The sequence below is a fragment of the Tamandua tetradactyla genome, chromosome 7 (genome assembly GCF_023851605.1).
Source record: "Tamandua tetradactyla isolate mTamTet1 chromosome 7, mTamTet1.pri, whole genome shotgun sequence".
Taxonomy (NCBI): Eukaryota; Metazoa; Chordata; class Mammalia; order Pilosa; family Myrmecophagidae; genus Tamandua; species Tamandua tetradactyla.
Genome location: NC_135333.1, coordinates 76,981,966 through 77,001,619, shown reverse-complemented (window position 1 = coordinate 77,001,619; position 19,654 = coordinate 76,981,966). Strand labels below are relative to the sequence as shown.

The following is a 19,654-nucleotide window of genomic DNA, read 5'->3' as shown; positions in this document are numbered from 1 at the left end:
TGATTGTGAAAGCCTTGTGGTGCTGCTCCGTTTACAGAGGGCATGGGCAGATGCGTAAAAAAAACATAATGACAAAAAATAAATAAATAATGGGGGGTTAGGGATAAACAAAATTGAGTAGACTGAAATATAGTGGTCAGTGAGAGGGAGGATTTAAGGAGTATGGGACGTATTTGTTTTTTCTTTTTATTTATTTGTCTGGAGTGAGGCAAGTGCTCTAAAACCAATCATGGTGATGAATACACAACTATATATGTGATGATATTGTGAGCCATTAATTTTGTACTTTGAATGGACTGCATGTGTGTGAAGATATCTCAATACAAATATTAAAAATACTACCTGGCAAATAATAGGTGAATAATAACTATTTGTTAAATTTGTTGAATCGATTGATCAATTCACAGCCCACTTCTGTTTTCACTTCACAATGCTGCTTTAGCATAAATAAGAACCTTCTTTTGTTCCCTTTGAGCCCTTTAAAAGTCTTCATTCTGGGATTCTAAAATCCTAGTTCTCTGGCACTGGTACTGTAAACGAGCCAGGCCCCTAATAAGCCCCCTTCCCTAAAGAACCTCTCCTAAAACAGTCAGTAATCCAGACTTCTCCCTTCCTGAAATGGAAGGAAAAGGGAAAAAGAGGGGGAGGGAAGGGGGAGGGGTGAGCAAAGGGAGGGAAGGGAAATAGAGACGGAGGAAGGGAAGGGAAAAAGGGAGGGAAGGAGGGAGAAAAGAAAGAAAGAAAGAAAGAGAAATATATTTGTGCTGGAAGGAATCTTGAGAGGAAAAAGCAACCAATATTTACTCATACTTACTCTGTGCCACCCACAAAACAATATATGTTTTCTCTTTATTATCCTCACTGAAATCCCAGTATAAACCCAATATGATGACATTATACCTATTTTAAAGATAAGAAAATTGATGCTCTGAAAATAAATAACTTGTCTATTTCCATGAAACTCTTAAATGCTAACAACTAGAGAAATGGGACAGTGGCTGAAGAGGATGAAAACAGTCTGCTAGCTGTCAGTTTTTGACCACTGAAAGAGAACTGTACTGTTCTTATTATGATCCTCATTTGTACTAAAACACTGGAAACTCTAGGCTCTAAATTCAAGACACCTTTTCAGAGAAGTTATTTTCTTACAATACATATGGAGGACTCAGCCAGACCAGAGATGAAACATTCCTCCTAAACTCTTCTAATTCTATAATGTCTGCATTCTATACTGGCTTTACTTAATAAATATATTTGCCACCACCCATATACAGCAAAGGATAGCTTATTTATGTAACAGTGTAGGACCCAGTAATACGAACATGAATATATAAAATTACAAAGGAGATATGTCATTAATTAGCACTTACTGCTTCTAAAACAGGAGTTATGAGAAATCTCCCATACTTTTAAAATATACATTCGCTGATCCAATCACACTTGACAAAGTATGCAACATTTAATAAGCAGATAAACTGAACAGCATTCAAATATTACTGGAAAAATCAGCACGCTAGATATTTGTATTATTCCTAAACACTACGTAAACTGATACCCAGCATATCCTTGCCAGAAAAGTAGGAATTTCCCCCCATTTTACAGAAGAGAAAACAGAATCAGAAAAGGGATGAGTTGGCCAACATCAGAAAAAAATTGACTACAACAGTATGCAAATGTAGATTAGGTTTAGACTCTTGTTTCAGTACACTTTCCGTCTCCACATTTTCCTTAGAAATGTATGATACGGCCCTTATAAAGGCCTACTATATGGAGTAAACAAAGACAAGAAGTGACCAAAATAATACCATAAAACCTCAATTATCCAGCTCCAGATTTACTATATTCTCAATTATCCAACTTAATAGCAAACATGAAATTCAGCATAGAAAATCTGAAAATTGTCACCAATACCAGAAGTAATAATCCCAGTCAGATCTAGTTTATGCTCACAGTTGCAAAAATGCAACATGACACTGAAAGAATTATCAATATCCTCTTGGGTAATCATAAGGTATTGCATAAGTGATAATCACTGGCGTTTTCTTGTGAGGGGATAAATTTTAATTAGCAAGAGAAGGTAAAAAGAGTGGATCATTAATACTTCCTTGAGGTACTACTCTGAAGAAAAACATAAATTGGTCAATAATTTCAACTTGGTCAATTTTTTTACAGCATTTGAAAAACACAAGTTTTAAACACTAGAAACTCCCAAGACAGCAAGCTGATTATGAGGCCTGAGGGAAATAAGATAATTAAGGCCACAGCACATTCACTTGTCTATGTCATACTCACTCATAATCTTATTGAAAGAAATAATGGTTAGAATTCCTCACCCATATTGATTTTTTTTTTTTTTTTTTTTTTTGCTTTTAGGGGTAAGCTCACGTCTGGATTTACATAAATTAAGGTTCAGAGTATAATAATCTACCCTTCCACAACAGATGGCCTATAACTTGACAATGTTAATAAAAATGAAATACATACACAAAAGTTGTTAATGGAACTAAAATATTGATCCCAGGGTATTTTTTAAATCACTCAACAAATAGGAAAAGCAATTATCTTATTTAAATTAAGAAAAAAATACTTTTAAAAAGTTGTATAACAAGAGATTGCAGGAAGGCCGCAATTTTAAACTGCGAACAAGTCAGGCAAATACAGAATTCATACTCTCTTCGTGAAAGTCAAAAAAGAACATAAAGATGATATGTTCTAGAATGCATTAAAAATGATTTACACAGTATACCACAGCAGCTGGGGATCTACAAATAAGCTAACTATTTTCGGTAGCTAAAATAAGACTATTGTTATATGTGACCTTCTGTTTCAAATTGCATTCTCATTATAATAGCCTAATTGTTCTAATTGTATTACATGGATTTATAAGTAAACTATAAATATAACATTATAAAGTAAGTATACAACAAATACTATATTTATGCCTTTTATATATTGGGGTCCCACATAAGAATTTAATTTGCAAAAGTTACTGTATTAAAAAAAGTTCAAAACTTACTGTTCGATGATTTATTTGTCTGTGACATATTCATAGCACTATTGACAAAGTCAGGTGATGTACTATATCTTTAGGAAAAATTTTAATGAGTAGTAACAATTTAAGAAAAAGAAAACTCAAAGTGTTACCTGTTCTGCTATGTAGAATATTATGTTAATATAATAAATATTTCATTCTTCCACTTTTCAGGGTACCTGTGGAATTACTATATCTCAATAAACATTTCTACCTCAGAACAATGTTAAAGATTTTTGAAAAATTTTAAACTAAATTTATAAAATTAATGAATTATATTACTTTTAAATACAGAATAAATTTAAATTAAAACTGAGGTGTGCATAAACAATATCATTTAAATAAGACATTGGAGTATTTACTTCAGTTCTATGCTGAATGAGAAATTAGTTATGAAGAAAAGCCTAGAAGAAGTAAACTTATTTCTAAATTAAAAATTTGAATGAAGGCCCAATTTAAGCAAAAAATAATTAGAATAAAAAAGTTAAGTACCATAAAAATATAAGAGAGTTAGATGGCCAGAAGGAAGAAGCATGATGAAAAAGAATTAGAACCACAGCACAAAACAAAAAAAAAAGAAAATCTTATAAAATTAAAAAATTTTCTTTCTATAGTTATAATTTATATTCAGAGGATTAACATTCTTCTCAGGAAGCTACTAAAATAATAACTCCTTAAAAAAATTAAAAAGAAAAGACAAATCACACTATTTCTGCAAAACAAGGCTTATTTATGCCTTCTTTTTTTAAAAAAAAAACCTATTCAAATAATATTGTTTGTAATTTCTACTGTCAAATATTAAACTAACTAAAATATCCAACACAAAAGGAATATTAAGTCAATTAAGACCAGAAAAGCATTACTGTGGTGATCATATGTTCTGGCAATGAGACAACAAAAGATGGTGTGAAAATACAGGAATTTAACCTTTGACCTCATCATCCTATGTACTGTTTCCATAAGAGAGGCTTAAAGGTTCTATCAGCAAATATTTACTTCAACTTTTTACCAAACAAGGTCTAAGTTCATCTTCCTATAAAAACTCAGTAAAATTAAAATGTTTTTTAATTTGAATGTTTAAAGACAGAGTAATTGGTTCTTACCTCTGGTCCTGATGCATGTTACAAGTCTCCTCACTGGCATACTTGCTGTCTAAGCAGCTACAAAGACTAGGTCAGCAGCCATTTTGAGACAGCTGCACTGTCTCAGTTGCACTAAAGTCTAATTAAGATGGCTGCAATGTGCACTCAAGAACGCACACTGAAAACTCAGCTATCTATCAAACAAAGCCCCTCCCACTTTGTCAGCCTGCAGGAAACACACACAGATAACAGCTAATGCATATACTGCAAGAAACAATGCAGCTACTCAGGACACAGAAAAAGAAAACAGAGAAGGCAGCAAGCCAGTTTTGTAACATAGTGCCTGTGAATCCTGACTTGCAATACAAACTATGGTCACATCCAGATCCCACACAACTTGAAATCCATGCCACATATTAGCAGTTACAGAGATAGAGCCAAATCACACAGAGCAAACATCAGGGAATTTGCTTGAAAGAAAGCCTCCATTTCAGTCCAGAAAAAAGAGTCAAATCCTGCTCAAGTCCCCCCATCCTCCCCCCTTTTTTTATCTTGTTTGTAATACTTTTATCAAGGAAAGAGTGCCTGTTACGTAAATTCTGGAAAATTAGGTTTTTAAGATCCTGAGAGTCATCTGATCAAGTTAATTTCACTTTATAGAAGGCTAATTAAAGATTTTCCCCCACAGAATCTAAGCCCCAAAGTGCTCAAATCTAGCAGAATGTTTGAAATTTCCACTAAAAATCTTGAATCCTGACATTACTTTAACAGCTAGGGAAGGGGTAGAATCCTAACATGACAACAAAGCTTATTTTGGGTAATTTACCATAAAGACAAATATCGTTTCTTCTCTGGTGGTCCTCATGGTCCCAAGGCATCCCCAGATGAGTGTTGATCCCAGGACAAATTACATTTCATATCCCACCACCATCTTCCCAACATTTTTATACAAGTGAAAAGCAAATAAAAATAAAGATCTGGACACCACTGGGACAAAAATCAGGGGGTACAAAAGGCAAAAATCTAGTCTGAAAGTGGGTATGTTTCTGAGAGATTCCAACAAATTTGTCTTGGTTTACAGTACCACAGACATCAAGAGAAAAAAAAGGACAAAAGCACAAAAAGAATCTGTTTGCTTGATCACTCACATCAGCTAGAGAATCTACCTTTTTCCTCTCTCTTCCACAACTATCTTCCTCTAGCTTAACTGCCGTATGCTACCATCCCATCTCTGTCACCCGGATGCGGGTTATTTATTTAAAAAATTTTAGGGTACAGAAGAGGGACGGTAGGGGTAGAGCTATAAGGAGACTGGTCCTATGAGTTGATAATTGTTCAAGCTGAGTGTGGGGCACATGGGGTTCATTATTTCATTCTATTTGGTATATATTTGAAATTTTCCATATGTTCACAAAACCAAACAAGACACCCAATACCAAATACTCAACTTTTAAAGGGCCCTTGATTCTTCTCCATGAGGCAAACTGGGTAAAGTATATAAAAACTGCTTTAAATACTGTTTCAGAAAAAAAAGTTAAGAGTTCATTTAAGTCAGAGTAATTGTTCAGGAACAACTGTGATTCTCCGAGAGTGGCTCATTAAAAGCTAAAGGTTGGAAACTGGGAAGGACTGGTAAAGGGCAGAGATTACCTCAGCACTGGAATCTGAATAAGGTTAATGGGAATACAAATACAGCGAAGAAATTTAGAGATGCTTGAAGAACAGTTTCTAACATTCAGGAAGAAAATTCTTTGGGGGAAATACACCCTCTATATTCACCTCACCCCATACCTTGTTAAGACTCTCTTGTATTGCCAAATACCTTTCCAATATAAATTCTGGCTACTTCTTTCTCAGGCTAAGCTTTCCTGGCAAGGGGCCAGCTATAAATAGTCATAAGAACTACTTTTCAGCTAATTTAGATTTCAAAAAAATAAATTCCATTATCGCACCCACCCATCTTCCTCCAGCCACTACCATCATCTTACTACCATTTCGTTAGATTTTCTCAATTATTCCAAGGCACATAAGTGAAGTCAATAAATATACATAAGTGTACACACACGCGCACACACACACACACTTCTGCAAGGGATTCTGAAGAGCAAAGATACAGAGAGATGTTAAGATAAATATGAATCAAACCTTCAGACAGTTTTATAAATCTAACAGGTCAATTACCTCACACACTAACCCCATAAGGTAGGTTTTATCTTCAATTCATGATTGAGGAAACAAACTAAGAATTATGACTTCAAAAATGTGTTTCAGGGCGGGCCGCGGTGGCTCAGCGGGCAAAGTGCTTGCCTGCCATGCCGGAGGACCTCGGTTCGATTCCCGGCCCCAGCCCATGTAAAAAACAAACAAACAAACAAAATACAATAAAACAAGAAAATGTTTAAAGATGTTTCCCTTTCTTCCTTCCTTCCTTCCTTCTCTCTGTCTTTCCTTCCCTTCCTCCCTCTTTCTAAAAAAAAAAAAAAAAAAAAAATGTGTTTCAAAAATGTGTTAAGGGCTGAAATCTAACCTATACTACACACAGGTACAGGCCATGGAGCTTCATCCACCCCTTCCCAAACTGTGTCTGTTTCTGTGCCTGCTGGAAGTTTAGGAAGGGAATAGATGTTCCACTGCTAAGACCTTTCTTTGAGCTTTAAAAGTCTTTAATCTATAAACAATTTTGCTCATGTCTCACCCTCTGTACCAGCAAATCCTATTTACGATTCAATTTAAATCATCTTCTCACTGAAAATCTGTTCTTTACTCTCCTTTCTCTTTAATATGTCCATCCTCCAAACCAGATGTGATTGCTATCTCAAGATCTTTTATGAAAACCATCATCATAACTTGGCACATTTCATTACTTACACATTTTGGAAGATGCCACACAAATAGTACTGAAAAGAATAGAATAGAATTAAGTCTAGTCGACTACTACATTTTCTAATGTCACGTATGAAAACTACAAAGAACCTGTAAATAAAAGGTTTCACTGTACTGGGTGCAAAGTAAATACACCTTTCACTCATTTTAGTTACAAAGGTATTATTATCAACATTATACATATTAAAAGGGAAAAGAAATAATAGAACAGTGTTAAGATGGTGAACTGAAAACACCTAACTGCCCTCCTTCCTTAAGTCCCACTAAAACGATGTATTTTTAAGCATGTATCCTCTTAAAGAAAAGGGAGAAAACTCATAAAGACAAAAGCTACAAATATTTTTAGAAGGTGGAAAATAAGTGAGATGATAGGCAAGTAACTGAGCACTCCCCAAAATAATAAATCCCAAGCTGCCATGGGGACAAGTTAAGGACTAACCTGATATATATGGCAGAATTCTCAAAAGACATAGGAGCTAGAAGGACTAGGCATCTTAAAAAATGGGAATGAAGAGAGCATAGTATAGTGTGGCTAAGAAACGGAATACAAGAGTAAGCTGTTTGAAAAGCAGTAAAATATCTTAGTTGTCCTTTTCAATTGCAATCTCCACCGAATATCTACAAAAATCAAACAAAAAAATTGTCTGGTTTTCGAAAAATTGTTCAGATGTATCCAGTTATAAATGAGAATAGCACACACAAAAAAGGGGGGGGGGGGGTGGATTAAGTGATCTAATTCTGATTGCAGACACTCCTGGCTCTCTTTCTCCATTAATCTCCTAGAATGCTGGCAATCAGATTTTTTTCCCTGAATGAAAATGGAAAGATGATTCTCTGGGGATATCCAAGCAGCCCAAGAAATAACACTTTTGTTAGGACCAAAATTACCCACACTCAGATCACCCTATGGTGAAGTTGAAAACTGACAAATTCAGATATTCCAATCAACCTTTTACTCTCTCGTCACATTATGCAGTCAGCCAATGAAGAAGGCAAATGAACAAAAGTTTCTAACATAGAAGACAGAGCAAAATCATACAAAAAAACAATGCAATAAATAATGCTAGAAGAAAATTTCAAAACAACTCACTAATATCCACAGTTAAGATATTATTAGAAATAAAGTATTTAGAGATTTGCTAGATTTATAAAATTAAACATTTGAATCCATTGTGTTTCCATATACCAGGAACAATCAGAGAGAAATGCAATTTTTTTCAAGATGCCATTTATAAAAATGAAAAATACATAGGTACCTTGATAGAGATCACAAAAAAAGATGCGCAAGACAAACAGAAAGTTGGAATAGTTTTATTAAAAAACATTAAATTACACCTAAACAAATAGTGAGACATACGTCATAAGTAACAAAACTACTGTCTTTAAGGCATCAATAATCTTCAGATTGACCTTTAGAGTCAATGCTATTCCAATAAAAATCCCAACAGGGTACTTTTTTGATCCTGAAATTTACAGGAGGAACAAAAGGACAAGAATAATCAACACACTCTTGAAGAAGATACCCTCCCCCCTTTACCCAGATATCATGATATACTTTAAAACAGTATGTACTGGATATACCAATGAGAGAACAGATAGCCCAAAAACCAATCCAAAGTAATATGGAAATTTTATATATGACAGAGGGAACTTGGCAGATTAGTGGGGAAAGGACTACACTGCAAAAACTGATTAACCATAACTTAGCAGATCAGTGAGGAAAAGATGACACCAGGAAAAATGAAATTGGAACTCTTTCTTTCACCATTCATCAATCACAATGCTAAGGGCTATGGTGCGTAAAGCCCAAAAGGGGTAGTCAAGGAGGCTGCCGGGATCTCTCAGATGAGGTGACATCAAGATGAAATTGAGAGATGAAGAGGAATTGGCCAGGAGGAGAGGACTTGGAGAGGGTAGGAAAGACCTGTGTTGTCCAATGCAACAGTCATGCTTAATACTGAGCTTGTGAATCGAATGACTAGTTGAATTGAGATGTGCTGTCAGTGAAAAACAACCAATTTCAAGAACTTAGTACAAACAAAACAATGTAAAATAACTTAGTAATAATCTTTCATATCATTACATATTGAAATGATAATATTTTTGATTAAATAAAATATATTAAAATTGAAAAAGATACTGCATTCATGAACCCAGAATTTGATACCACAGGCAAGGAATATTCAGAAAAAAAAGTAGAAATTCATGAATGTGATAGAATAAAAAACTCAACAGAAGTATCAGATGATAAAGTCAAAGAAATCTCTCTGAATATGGAACAAAAGACAAGGTAGGAGAAATGGGTATAAAAAACTACAGAACCTATCCAAAAATTCTAATTGGAATAACATCATGAAGGAGAAAGGCATTACCAATGAAATAATTTAAGGAAAGTTTCCAGAACTGAAGGACAAGAGTTGTCACACTAAAAGGGCCCAAATGAGCCAGCAAATAGTGATAAACAGATCCCCACCAAGACATAGTATGGTGAAATTTCAGAACACTGGAGACTAATAACAGATACTAAATACAAGCTTTCACTGAGGGGGATATCAGAAATCAACATGGCTTCAGATTCCTCAATAGCAATAATAGAATCAAGAAAATAATGGTGCAGTGCCTTAAAATTCTGAAGGAAAATGATTTTCAATCTAGAGTTCTATACCCAGCCAAACTATCAATCAAGCATAAATTGAGAATAATGACACTTTTTTGGACACACATGGGCTCAAAAAAATATACCTCCTATGCAACCTTTCTCAAAAAGCTACCACAGAATGTGACTCCCTCTACCCCCAGATGACAGAATCATTCAATAAAAAGACAAGCCACATAGAAAATCCAGGAAAAAGATGAAGGAAATTCCCAGAATGGTGAATAAAATTCCAATGATGACAGCTATGCACCAGAAACAAAAAACAACTGGATTTGCTGATGCAATGAGACTCAAGAGAAAAGACATTAGTCAAGATCCTTACTGTCACTGTACTTGAAGACAAAATGTATAGACCAAAAACTAAGCCTTCTGAAATAAACATGAAAAGATCCTTAACACAGAACTACCCTAAGTATTCTTAACTATTACTATTAAATGGAAGCGATTCCTAGGTACAGGCATGCTGACAAAATACTGACAACATCCTCATAATTCAGTGTTATCATACTTGTATCAAGAGAGAATCTCTGTGATTCTGTTAGTACAGAGCAGACACCTAAGTAGATTAGTTAACACAAGGTTAGCAAGACAAGAATTATCTTGGTCTCAATGCACTGTGGTTAATATTTTATTTTTCACGTTAATATGAGAAAAACACTTTCATCTTAATCTATCACTAACCCTCAATTTAAGATATACAAATATTAATTTAAATAACATCTTGATCCAATATCCTCAGAATTCAGGAAATAAAATAAACTGTGAAAGATCTTAAGATAGTTATAAACTAATAAACCATCAGAATATTTTAAGAATAATGATTCTGTAGAAAAATACTGAATATATTGATTGGCCTCATCTAGTTAGTTAGAACAATGATTAAATATTGTATAAAGGACCATGACTGAGTCCTTTTACTTTTTATGAATCAATTTACCCAGTTTCAATAACAATATGTTTTCCCTGAATAAAATTGAAGAATTCAAATTTGTAACCATGAACACAACTGTAACAAGCAAATATAAACCTCTTTTAATTAAGTATGTCAGGGAACAATAACTGCAGGAATTATGCCTACAAAACTTCTCTTTTTTAGCTTACAGAATCTCAAGTTTTAAAGGGATAAAGAATATCACTTCCTGACAGACAAGGAACACTGACAAATATGGGAATTTCAGAGAAACATGATCTATAAAAAATAATATAAGTTTCCTAGGGCTGCCATAACAAAATATCACACACTGGACAGCCTTAAACAACAAAAATTCTTGTCTTCAAAATTCTGGAGGTTAGAAGTACAAAATCTGCAGGAAAAAATTCTTCTTTGTGTCTTCCTGACTTCTGGTGGTTTGTTGGCAATTTTTAGGCATCAATCTCTGCCTCAGTCATCACATGGAGCTCTCTGCTTTGTCTGTCTGTCTGTGTTCAATTTCCACTTCTAAGGAGGACACCAAGGTAGAACCTAATCCATTTTGGCCTCATCTTAACTAATAACATCTTCAAAGGCCTATTTCCAAATACAGTCATATTCATAAGGACTGGAAGTTAGGATTTGAACATGTCTTTTTTTGAAGATACACTTTAACCCATAACAATGCCCTACAACTATAGATACTTTAGGTGAAAATTCATTGAGATAAATTTTATGACTCTTGCTTTTTTTATGTCATAAATTGACAAATAAGTTAATTATAATACTTTATAAAACATCCAGAAAATTCAAGCCTCAGATCAAAAGTATATAGCTTCATAAGAGAGACGACAGAGGTCTTTCTATAGTAATCAATGCCTCATTAGACATAAGTGAATAAAATAGCAAAATAAAGACAGAATCAGAAAACTAAACCAACTTATATGGTCGAAACTGTGCCTTAAGGGGCAGAAACATGACCACAAGGAAAGGTTATGAAAAACAACTGACAGCCTCCATTTTAGGGAGCATTCAATAAATCCCACAGTTGGGAGAAGGGGACCAAGGGGAGAATTATACTCTGAGGTTTTTTAAAACGAAGAAAAAGGGATACTTATGTCTGGATTTAGCTCCCCAAATAAATTACTTCATCCCTGACTTAAGCAATGATGAGTGTCTGAAGAAATGAATGAATTTTGTGAATATAATTACTGAGAGAAAATGGGTGCTATTTCACCCTGAAAAGGCTCACTTCTGTAAATTTAGTGACCTTATTAATCCTGTGGGGTTTTCCTTAAATGTCTTTATTTTTTATTTATTGAGTCAGCCCTAAAGCCTGTGAACCCACACATTTTAAACTACTTTTAAAATGCTTCTTTTCCTTATTAGTGAGTATCATTATCAAACCTACTTTTCTAAATTATTTTTTTTGAGAATTTTCTAAATTACTTATTAAATACATTTAAATTCCAGCTCCAGACATGATGAATATTATCATTTTTCTATACTCTCCATTTGAACAATTGACACACAGGGAGCCCACAATAAGAAAGGGGTACTTTAATCCTGTATTAATCAGTGTAATGCCTGGCTACATCCTAGAATATATTAAGCAGATAATCAAAAAGTACTGGCAAAGCCCCTTGAGGGATGGGAGAAAAAATATGGATCTATTAAACCTTACCATCAGGGAATCTCCTGATATTGTGTCAAACATTAGGACACCCAAATCAATAAGCCATGCCACTGATCCTGAGGCCTACTCTTGTAAAGCTTATGTAGGTATCAGAGAAGCTTAGCCTACCTATAGGTATGCCTAAGAGTTACTTCTAGAGGACCTCTTTTGTTGCTCAGATGTGGCCTCACTCTCTCTAAGCACAACTCTGCAGATGAAAAAACTGCCTTCCCCACCACCTGGGAAATGACATTCAGGGGTAAAAGTATCCCTGGGGGGGGTGAGTGATGACTCCCAGGGATGAATCTGGCCCTGGAACTGTGGGATAAACAATTCCATCCCAACCAATAGAGAGAGAAGAAGTGTAACTAATAAAGTATCAGTGGCAGAGAGTTATAATAAAGTTGAGAGGCTACTCTGGAGGTTGCTCTTATGAAAGCTTTAGTTAAACACTGCTACTTATCATAACTTGCCAAACCCCAACCAGGACCATTCCAGCCAATCCTAAAGAACACTTAGGGCAATATATATGATTCCACAGGGTTCCAGGCACTAGTGTAACTTTCCAGAAAGCTACATAGATGAGTCCCTGGACCAGATAAGTCCTGAAACCTAGAGGGCCCAACCTCTCCAGAACATCAGAAAGTTCCATCTCCCTACTTCATATTATTGACAGACCCCAAACATTTAAAAGTTAGAATGGCCATAGCCCAAATACTCCTAAAGAGAGGAATAAAAAGATCAAAGGTGATGATAGAGCTATACAGAGAAGATAGAATTTAACAATATGACTGCTGTATCATTAAATTGATATCTCTTCTAGTCTCCACTATCTTAGAGCAGCTAAAGGTAAAAACCAAAAATTGTAGAATTGTGACCCATGTCAAAATCTGAAATACGTTCTACAACTAATTGTGGTGCTGTGCTTTGAAATGTATTGCTTTTTTGTATATATGTTATTTTTCACAAAAGAGAAAAAAAATTGTGATGATAAAAAAAAATATTTATGGCTTCTAGCCTCCTATATTCTGGAGCAGCTAGAAGGAAAAATCTGAGAAGAGCTTATGGTAGTCCACGACAAACTCTGGGATCTGTCCTATAACTACTTGCTGTGGGGTTTGGGAATTATAGCTTTTTTATTTCTTTGCTTTGTATATACGATATATTATACAGTAAAAAAGTTTTAAAAAAAAAAAAGCAAGTGAATGAGGGATAGTGAAATAAACCACTGGCAATAAAGACATTTTATTTACTTACAAAAAAAACTACTTATTATTTACTAATCACTTAAGTTTTAAGTTTTGCCTAACTTCAGAAAATGTACAACCATAATCTTTTTATTTGTGTATAGCACAAGGCCCTTAAAAATCACATTTTCCACTTTGAAAACACATGTTAAACGTATAGTTATGACTAGAGGAAAATAACAATCTGTATACAAATGCAAATACAAACTCTACTTTCAGACTAAAAAAAGCAATTTAAGCAACTGTTACTTAGCTTACCTATAGTGCCTGGAACCCTGTGGAATCATATATATTGCCCTAGGTGTTCTTTAGGATTGGCTGGAATGGTCCTGGTTGGGGTTTTGCAAGTTATGACAGGTAGCAGTGTCTAACTAAAGCTTGCATAAGAGCAACCTCCAGAGTAGCCTCTCGACTCTATTACAACTCTCTGCTACTGATACTTTATTAGTATTTCATTCTTTTAAAATATAGGTAAGGCTATATTTCATTCTTCTAAAATAAGCAATTAACCTGCAAGGATAAAAAATATCACACTGAGTATTAAATTAAAATAAATTCCCAATTTTTTCAAAATTAAACTATCATGTTCTAGTACGTTTCAAAGGGAAGTGGGGAGGGGAGCAGAATTCTACCAAATAAGGTATTTACAATAACTGGAATCTCAGCCACAAATCATGAGTACGAAGCTCCCTAAATACCATTTCAAAGGAAAACGTACAGAGTTATATTTGGACTTAGATCTTTAAATGGAAAACCAGTTTTCGTTATTAGATTATTAACTACTTGTGAGAGACCACTTCTCTGGCTTATACGTAGTAAGAAATCCTATTTGTTCATCAATAGCTATTTCTTTCTTCTTTTAAAAAATCCTCTAGTTTTAAATGGGCACATGGCTGTCCAACTAAACATTGCATTTCCCAGCCTCCCTTTTACAGCTAAATATGCCCCAATGACTAAACTGTTACCCATAAAACATGAGTCAGAGAGCCATATACTACTTCTAGATCATACTCTCTAATGAAATGAGCATGTACTCCCATAATTTTCTCCTTTGCCACCAGCTGTTCGAACTCCAATGTTCTACACAGAGGTAGAAGCATATGCTAAAACAAAGTCACCTACAAACCCTAACTTTCATCTGTATTGTTACATAAGAGAGAAATAAACATTTATCCTCTTTAAACAGTAGCAGTCTCTTACAGCAGTTTAGCCACTGTGTCGGTTTGAAAGGATGTATGTACCCTAGAAAAGCCATGTTTTAATCCTAATCCTGTTTTGTAAAGGTAGCTGTTTCTTCTAATCTCTATTCAGAACAGTATGTTTGAAACTTTAATTAGATTATTTCCCTGGAGATGTGACTCAACCAAGAGTGGTTGTCAAACCAGATGAGGTGGAGACGTGTCTTCACCCATTCCAGGTGGATCCTGATTAGTTTACTGAAATCCTATAAAAGAGGAAACATTTTAGAGAAAGCGGGAGATTCAGAGAGAGCAGAGGATGAAGGACAGAACTACAAAGCAGAGATTCCACTGGGTAGCAAATTTTTGAGGAGGAGGAAAATACCTTCCAAGGAGCTGCAGAAGAAGTTAGCAGATGACACAGTGTTTGCCATGAGCCTTTCCAGCTGAGAGAGAAACCCTGACAGTGTTCGCCATGTGCCTTCTCACTTGAGAGAGAAACCCTGAACATTATCAGTCTTCTTGAATCAAGGTATCTTTTCCAGGATGTCTTAGATTGGACATTTCTATAGACTTGCTTTATTTGGGACATTTCCATGGCCTAAAAATTGTTAACTTGCAACTTATTAAATTCCCCTTTTTAAAAACCATTCCATTTCTGGTCTGTTGCATTCCAGCAGGTAGCAAACTAGAACAGCCACTGAGTTCCTCAAATCACTTTGTTGTTGATGTTCTGGAGGGGTCAGCTCTTCCAGAACATCAACTAGTTCGTTCCATCCCCCTATCTCACATTATCGACAACCCCTTTCAACATGAAAAATTTGGCATGGGAATAGCCCAAATGCCCCTAAAGAGTGGGAGAAAGATCAAAAGTGACAGTGGAGTTATACAGAGAAAGTCGGGTTTAACAAATAAGTATGAGTACTTAATCATACTGATATTACTTTTCACCTTTAGTATCTTAGAGCAGCTAAAAATAAACACCTAAAACTGTGGAATTGTAACTCATACCAAACTCTGAAATTTGTTCTACAACTTATTGTTGCAATGTACTTTGAAATTTACTGCTTTTATGTATATATGCTATTTAAAGAGAAGGAAGAGTATAACAGAGAGGACAGGATTTAACAAATGAGTATGACCACTGAATCATGACATTGATGTTTCCGTTGGTCTCTGATGTCTTGGAGCAGCTAGAAGGAAAAATGAAGAACCATGGAACTGTAACCAGTGACGAACTTTAGAATTCGTTCTATAATTACTTGTTAAAATGTATTTGGAAATTTATTGCGTTTTTGTATGTATATTTCACAATTAAAAAAAGTTAAATAAATAAAAGTTCAAGGTGATCTCTCCTTCCTCTTCCATACTTCTCCACTCCTTCCTTTTCTTAAGGCATTCAATCTAATAAGGATAACAGGGCAGACACATTCCTAAGGCTCCAAAGCCTTAGTTGAGTAGTGTCAAACATCATTGTTCCATCAAACCATTTTTCTCCCGGTCTTCAAAACAAGCCAATTCCCTTCCTACATTGTAGATTTACTCTTGTACAAAGGGGAGGACACTCTCTTTCAGAATTACTGACCCACGATGAGATCCTTTTATGGCTTTAAGAGCTCCAAAGATCACTGCTCTAACACATGGTTCAAAATTCTTATAAGAGTGTAGAAGTGTCAAGGAGTGATGGACCCCGAATTCCTAGGTACCCACCAAGACAATGGTTCTACAAAATAGCACAGGGATATAAAAGAATGAGAGAAGGAAATATTCCTAATGATTGGGAGAAGGATCAAAGGAGAAGGAGGAATTAGAGAAGAGAGGATTTAACATTTGAGTATGACTACTGAAATATTATATTGAGATTTCATCTTGGAGCACTAGAATACCTGAAATTGTGGAACTGTAACCCATATTTTACTTTGAAATTGTTTTATAACTACTTGTTAAAATGTACTTTGAAATTTATCACCTTTTTGTATACATTTCACAACAAAAAATGTTTAAAAAAAAGAAATGAAGGCATTATTTTATATATATCACACAACTATCTCACATTACTGTCATACAATGGGCTCTCTCCCAAACCAAATATGTTCTGTATTATTTGTATCTACAAATAATACAGAACATATTTATTATAATATTCATTATCTTCATTTCCCAGACTATCTGGTTTATCTAGGTCCAATAATAAAAACATATTCTCCTTTCTCAGGAAAGCACCATAAACTGTTCCCTTATGCCACTTAAATTTTTTGGAAGGCAACGGAGGAGATGCCAGAGTCATGAAGACTCAAAAATCTAAATGATCAAAAGTCAAAACTGAAAATACTCATACTATATAAATAAATCATACTATATAAATAAATCATCTGACTTTGCATGATTTAAAACACTGAAAATGCTCCCCAGCACCTACACTCTCAGTCTTCAATACTAAAATGGTTTTCCACCATGCAACCTGAAGCATTTACTTTTTTTTTTTCGGCTTGAGCAAGCTCAGGGAATTGAATGTGAACCTGAAGCATTTATAAACTAAGTTTCATTTTATGGAATTCACTGCTTTATTTGAACAAATCAAAATGCCAGGAGAAAACCCTGATTATTCTGTGGATTATAAGAAGTCTTGGCCTCTCTAAAGAAACCTAACAAAGTCAAAAGGGCAACAATCTACAAAAGAAAAGCTTCACTTGTGGATAGGCAATATTTACATACTTTAGGGAACTAACAAGGACTTGGAATCCACAGTTATTTAATGATTTTTTTGTTATATAGTATTTAAATGCTAAAACACCACCTAATTTTTATCTATCATGTATTCCACAACTCAAGGAATTTAGGAACTCAATGCAGGAACTTTTTCCTCAAACTTTCATGGTTAATGAAACAAAACGGATATGTGATTTCCTTGAAAACCTAGATATGCCACACGTATAAATTTTCCATATGCCTCAAAACCTTAAAAAAAAAATCTTAAATCTTTCTAAACTAAATCATACACTTCTTTGCCTTCTTGAAAAAGCTAAAACATAATTGAATATTTTCAATGATACACAATCATTAATTAGATCTATCATCAATTGCCATAATGAACATGCAACAAAAATACTGATTCAGCTCTAGGAATACCAATTCCTAAAGTAAACTGCCCAAACCTCAATTTTTAAATTCTTACATTTAATGTTTAAAATCTGATCCCTGGGTGCATGGGTGCTTCAGTGGTAGAATGCTCACCCTCCATGCAGGAGGACCTGGATTCAATTCCTGGTCCATGCACCCAAAAAATAAAAAATAAAAATAAAATAAATTCTGATCCTGCATTGTAACCCACATCAGATTTTGAAATTTGTTGTAAAACTACTTGTTAAAAAGTACTTTGAAACATCGCTTTTTTGTATATATATTTCACAATAAAAAATTTTTAAAAATCTGATCCCTCCTCACAAGCAAGATGCTTGCCATAATTTCTTACCCCATATAAGGGGTAAGAACTATATATTCATTTCCCTAGTAGTACTTCTCCTTTCCCTAATTTGATACTTTTTATCAGTCTGAGAAACCAAGGAACATAAATTATCAGAACTATGAAAACTTCTTAACTGAAGACAAAGTTCACTAAAAAAAAGTAAAATATCCAAACACATTTGCTTGACGAAGATCCAGAGACTTTTCATTAAGAAAAGGTAAAACAGTTAAGAAAAACAAATAAATTTTAACATTTGATTTCTATCTTTATTTCCTTGATTTCACTGTTCATGCCTCCACCAATTTCCAAGTTAATGAGTTCAAAAAATAAAATATCTTGACAATAATCTCATTTTTCCTATACCCACTATAAAAAAGATAAAAGGTAGAATCATAACTGAAATAAATCACTATTAAAATATTCTCCACTGCAGTCAGCACAAAGAATAAAATCAATGGAGAATAAATTTATAACCAAAAATGAGGAAAACATCTTTATAAGAGAGTAACATAAAATTTTAATAAAACCAATGATACTAAAAAAAGAGTTTTATATGTATAATGGATGGATGAGACTCCATCCTGGCCAGAAAAGGAATTAGATGACTTTACAAAATTCCTCAATTAAAAAAAAAAAAAAAAATCCATGTTAAACAAAAGACTTTGGTTTCAAATACTGTAAAATACTTTATTTTGAACTCTGTTTTCCCCACACCTAAACTTCATATTTGCACTTCTTCATGTCATCATGTTCTGAAGCAGATCAAAATTAGAAAGGTAGTCCTATGTGACAGTTACGTTCATGCATCACCAGCTAGGTTATGGTGCCTGATTGTTTAGTCAAGGAAGGAGTGGCCTGATTACTCTTGTGAGGGTGTTTCATTGATGTAAGTCATTATCCAATAAATTACACCTATGGCTAATTATATCTACAATCAATAAAAGAGAATGTCTTCAGCAACGAGAAATATCTCATTCAATCAGGTAATTAAAAGTAGAATTATTTCAGCAGTCAGAAAGAACAATTTCTATGTTCTACTTCAGCTTAGTCAGCGTCTCTGGGGAATTCAACATCACCATCGAGTTCTCAACTTATAATCTACCATACAGAATTCAGACTTGCCAAACCCCACAGTCAAGTGAGCCAATACCTATAACAAATCCCCTAACATTTATATACAGATATATAATATATATCTACACACATACACACACACAACCTGTCAGTTCTGTTTCTTTGGAGAGAACGAACCCTAATATATCTTATATCCTTTCCCAACTCACCCCCATTAACAATGTAACACCACTAGGAAACCAGTAAAATAACATTTAATGAAATCACAGGTATCTCAAATTTTCCCAGAGTCCCTAAAAACAGTGCATTCTGTGGAATCTATAAGAAATGTATCATATTCATGGGTAAATATGTAAATTCATCCCAAATTGAGGTTTACTGCAATTCTGCGCAAAACCTCAACTAACTGGCATTTTAAAATTTTAGTAGATGAATCTAAATTTAGGCAAAAC

At 34.4% G+C, this 19,654-nt stretch overlaps 1 protein-coding gene across 4 annotated transcripts in view; it reads right to left on the bottom strand.

The window, feature by feature from the left end:
• Positions 1-19,654, bottom strand: part of ATF7IP (activating transcription factor 7 interacting protein) — a 130,453-nt gene that overhangs the window by 106,031 nt on the left and 4,768 nt on the right. Inside the window, exon 1 of one of the 4 annotated variants that reach the window (XM_077170149.1) lies at positions 4,135-6,004. The exons of the other annotated variants lie outside the window; for them this stretch is intronic. Within the exon in view, the coding sequence (XP_077026264.1) occupies positions 4,135-4,151 (17 nt within the window). The 5' untranslated portion in view covers positions 4,152-6,004. Of the gene's footprint in view, positions 1-4,134; positions 6,005-19,654 lie in introns of those variants that run through there. 4 annotated transcript variants of the gene reach the window in all.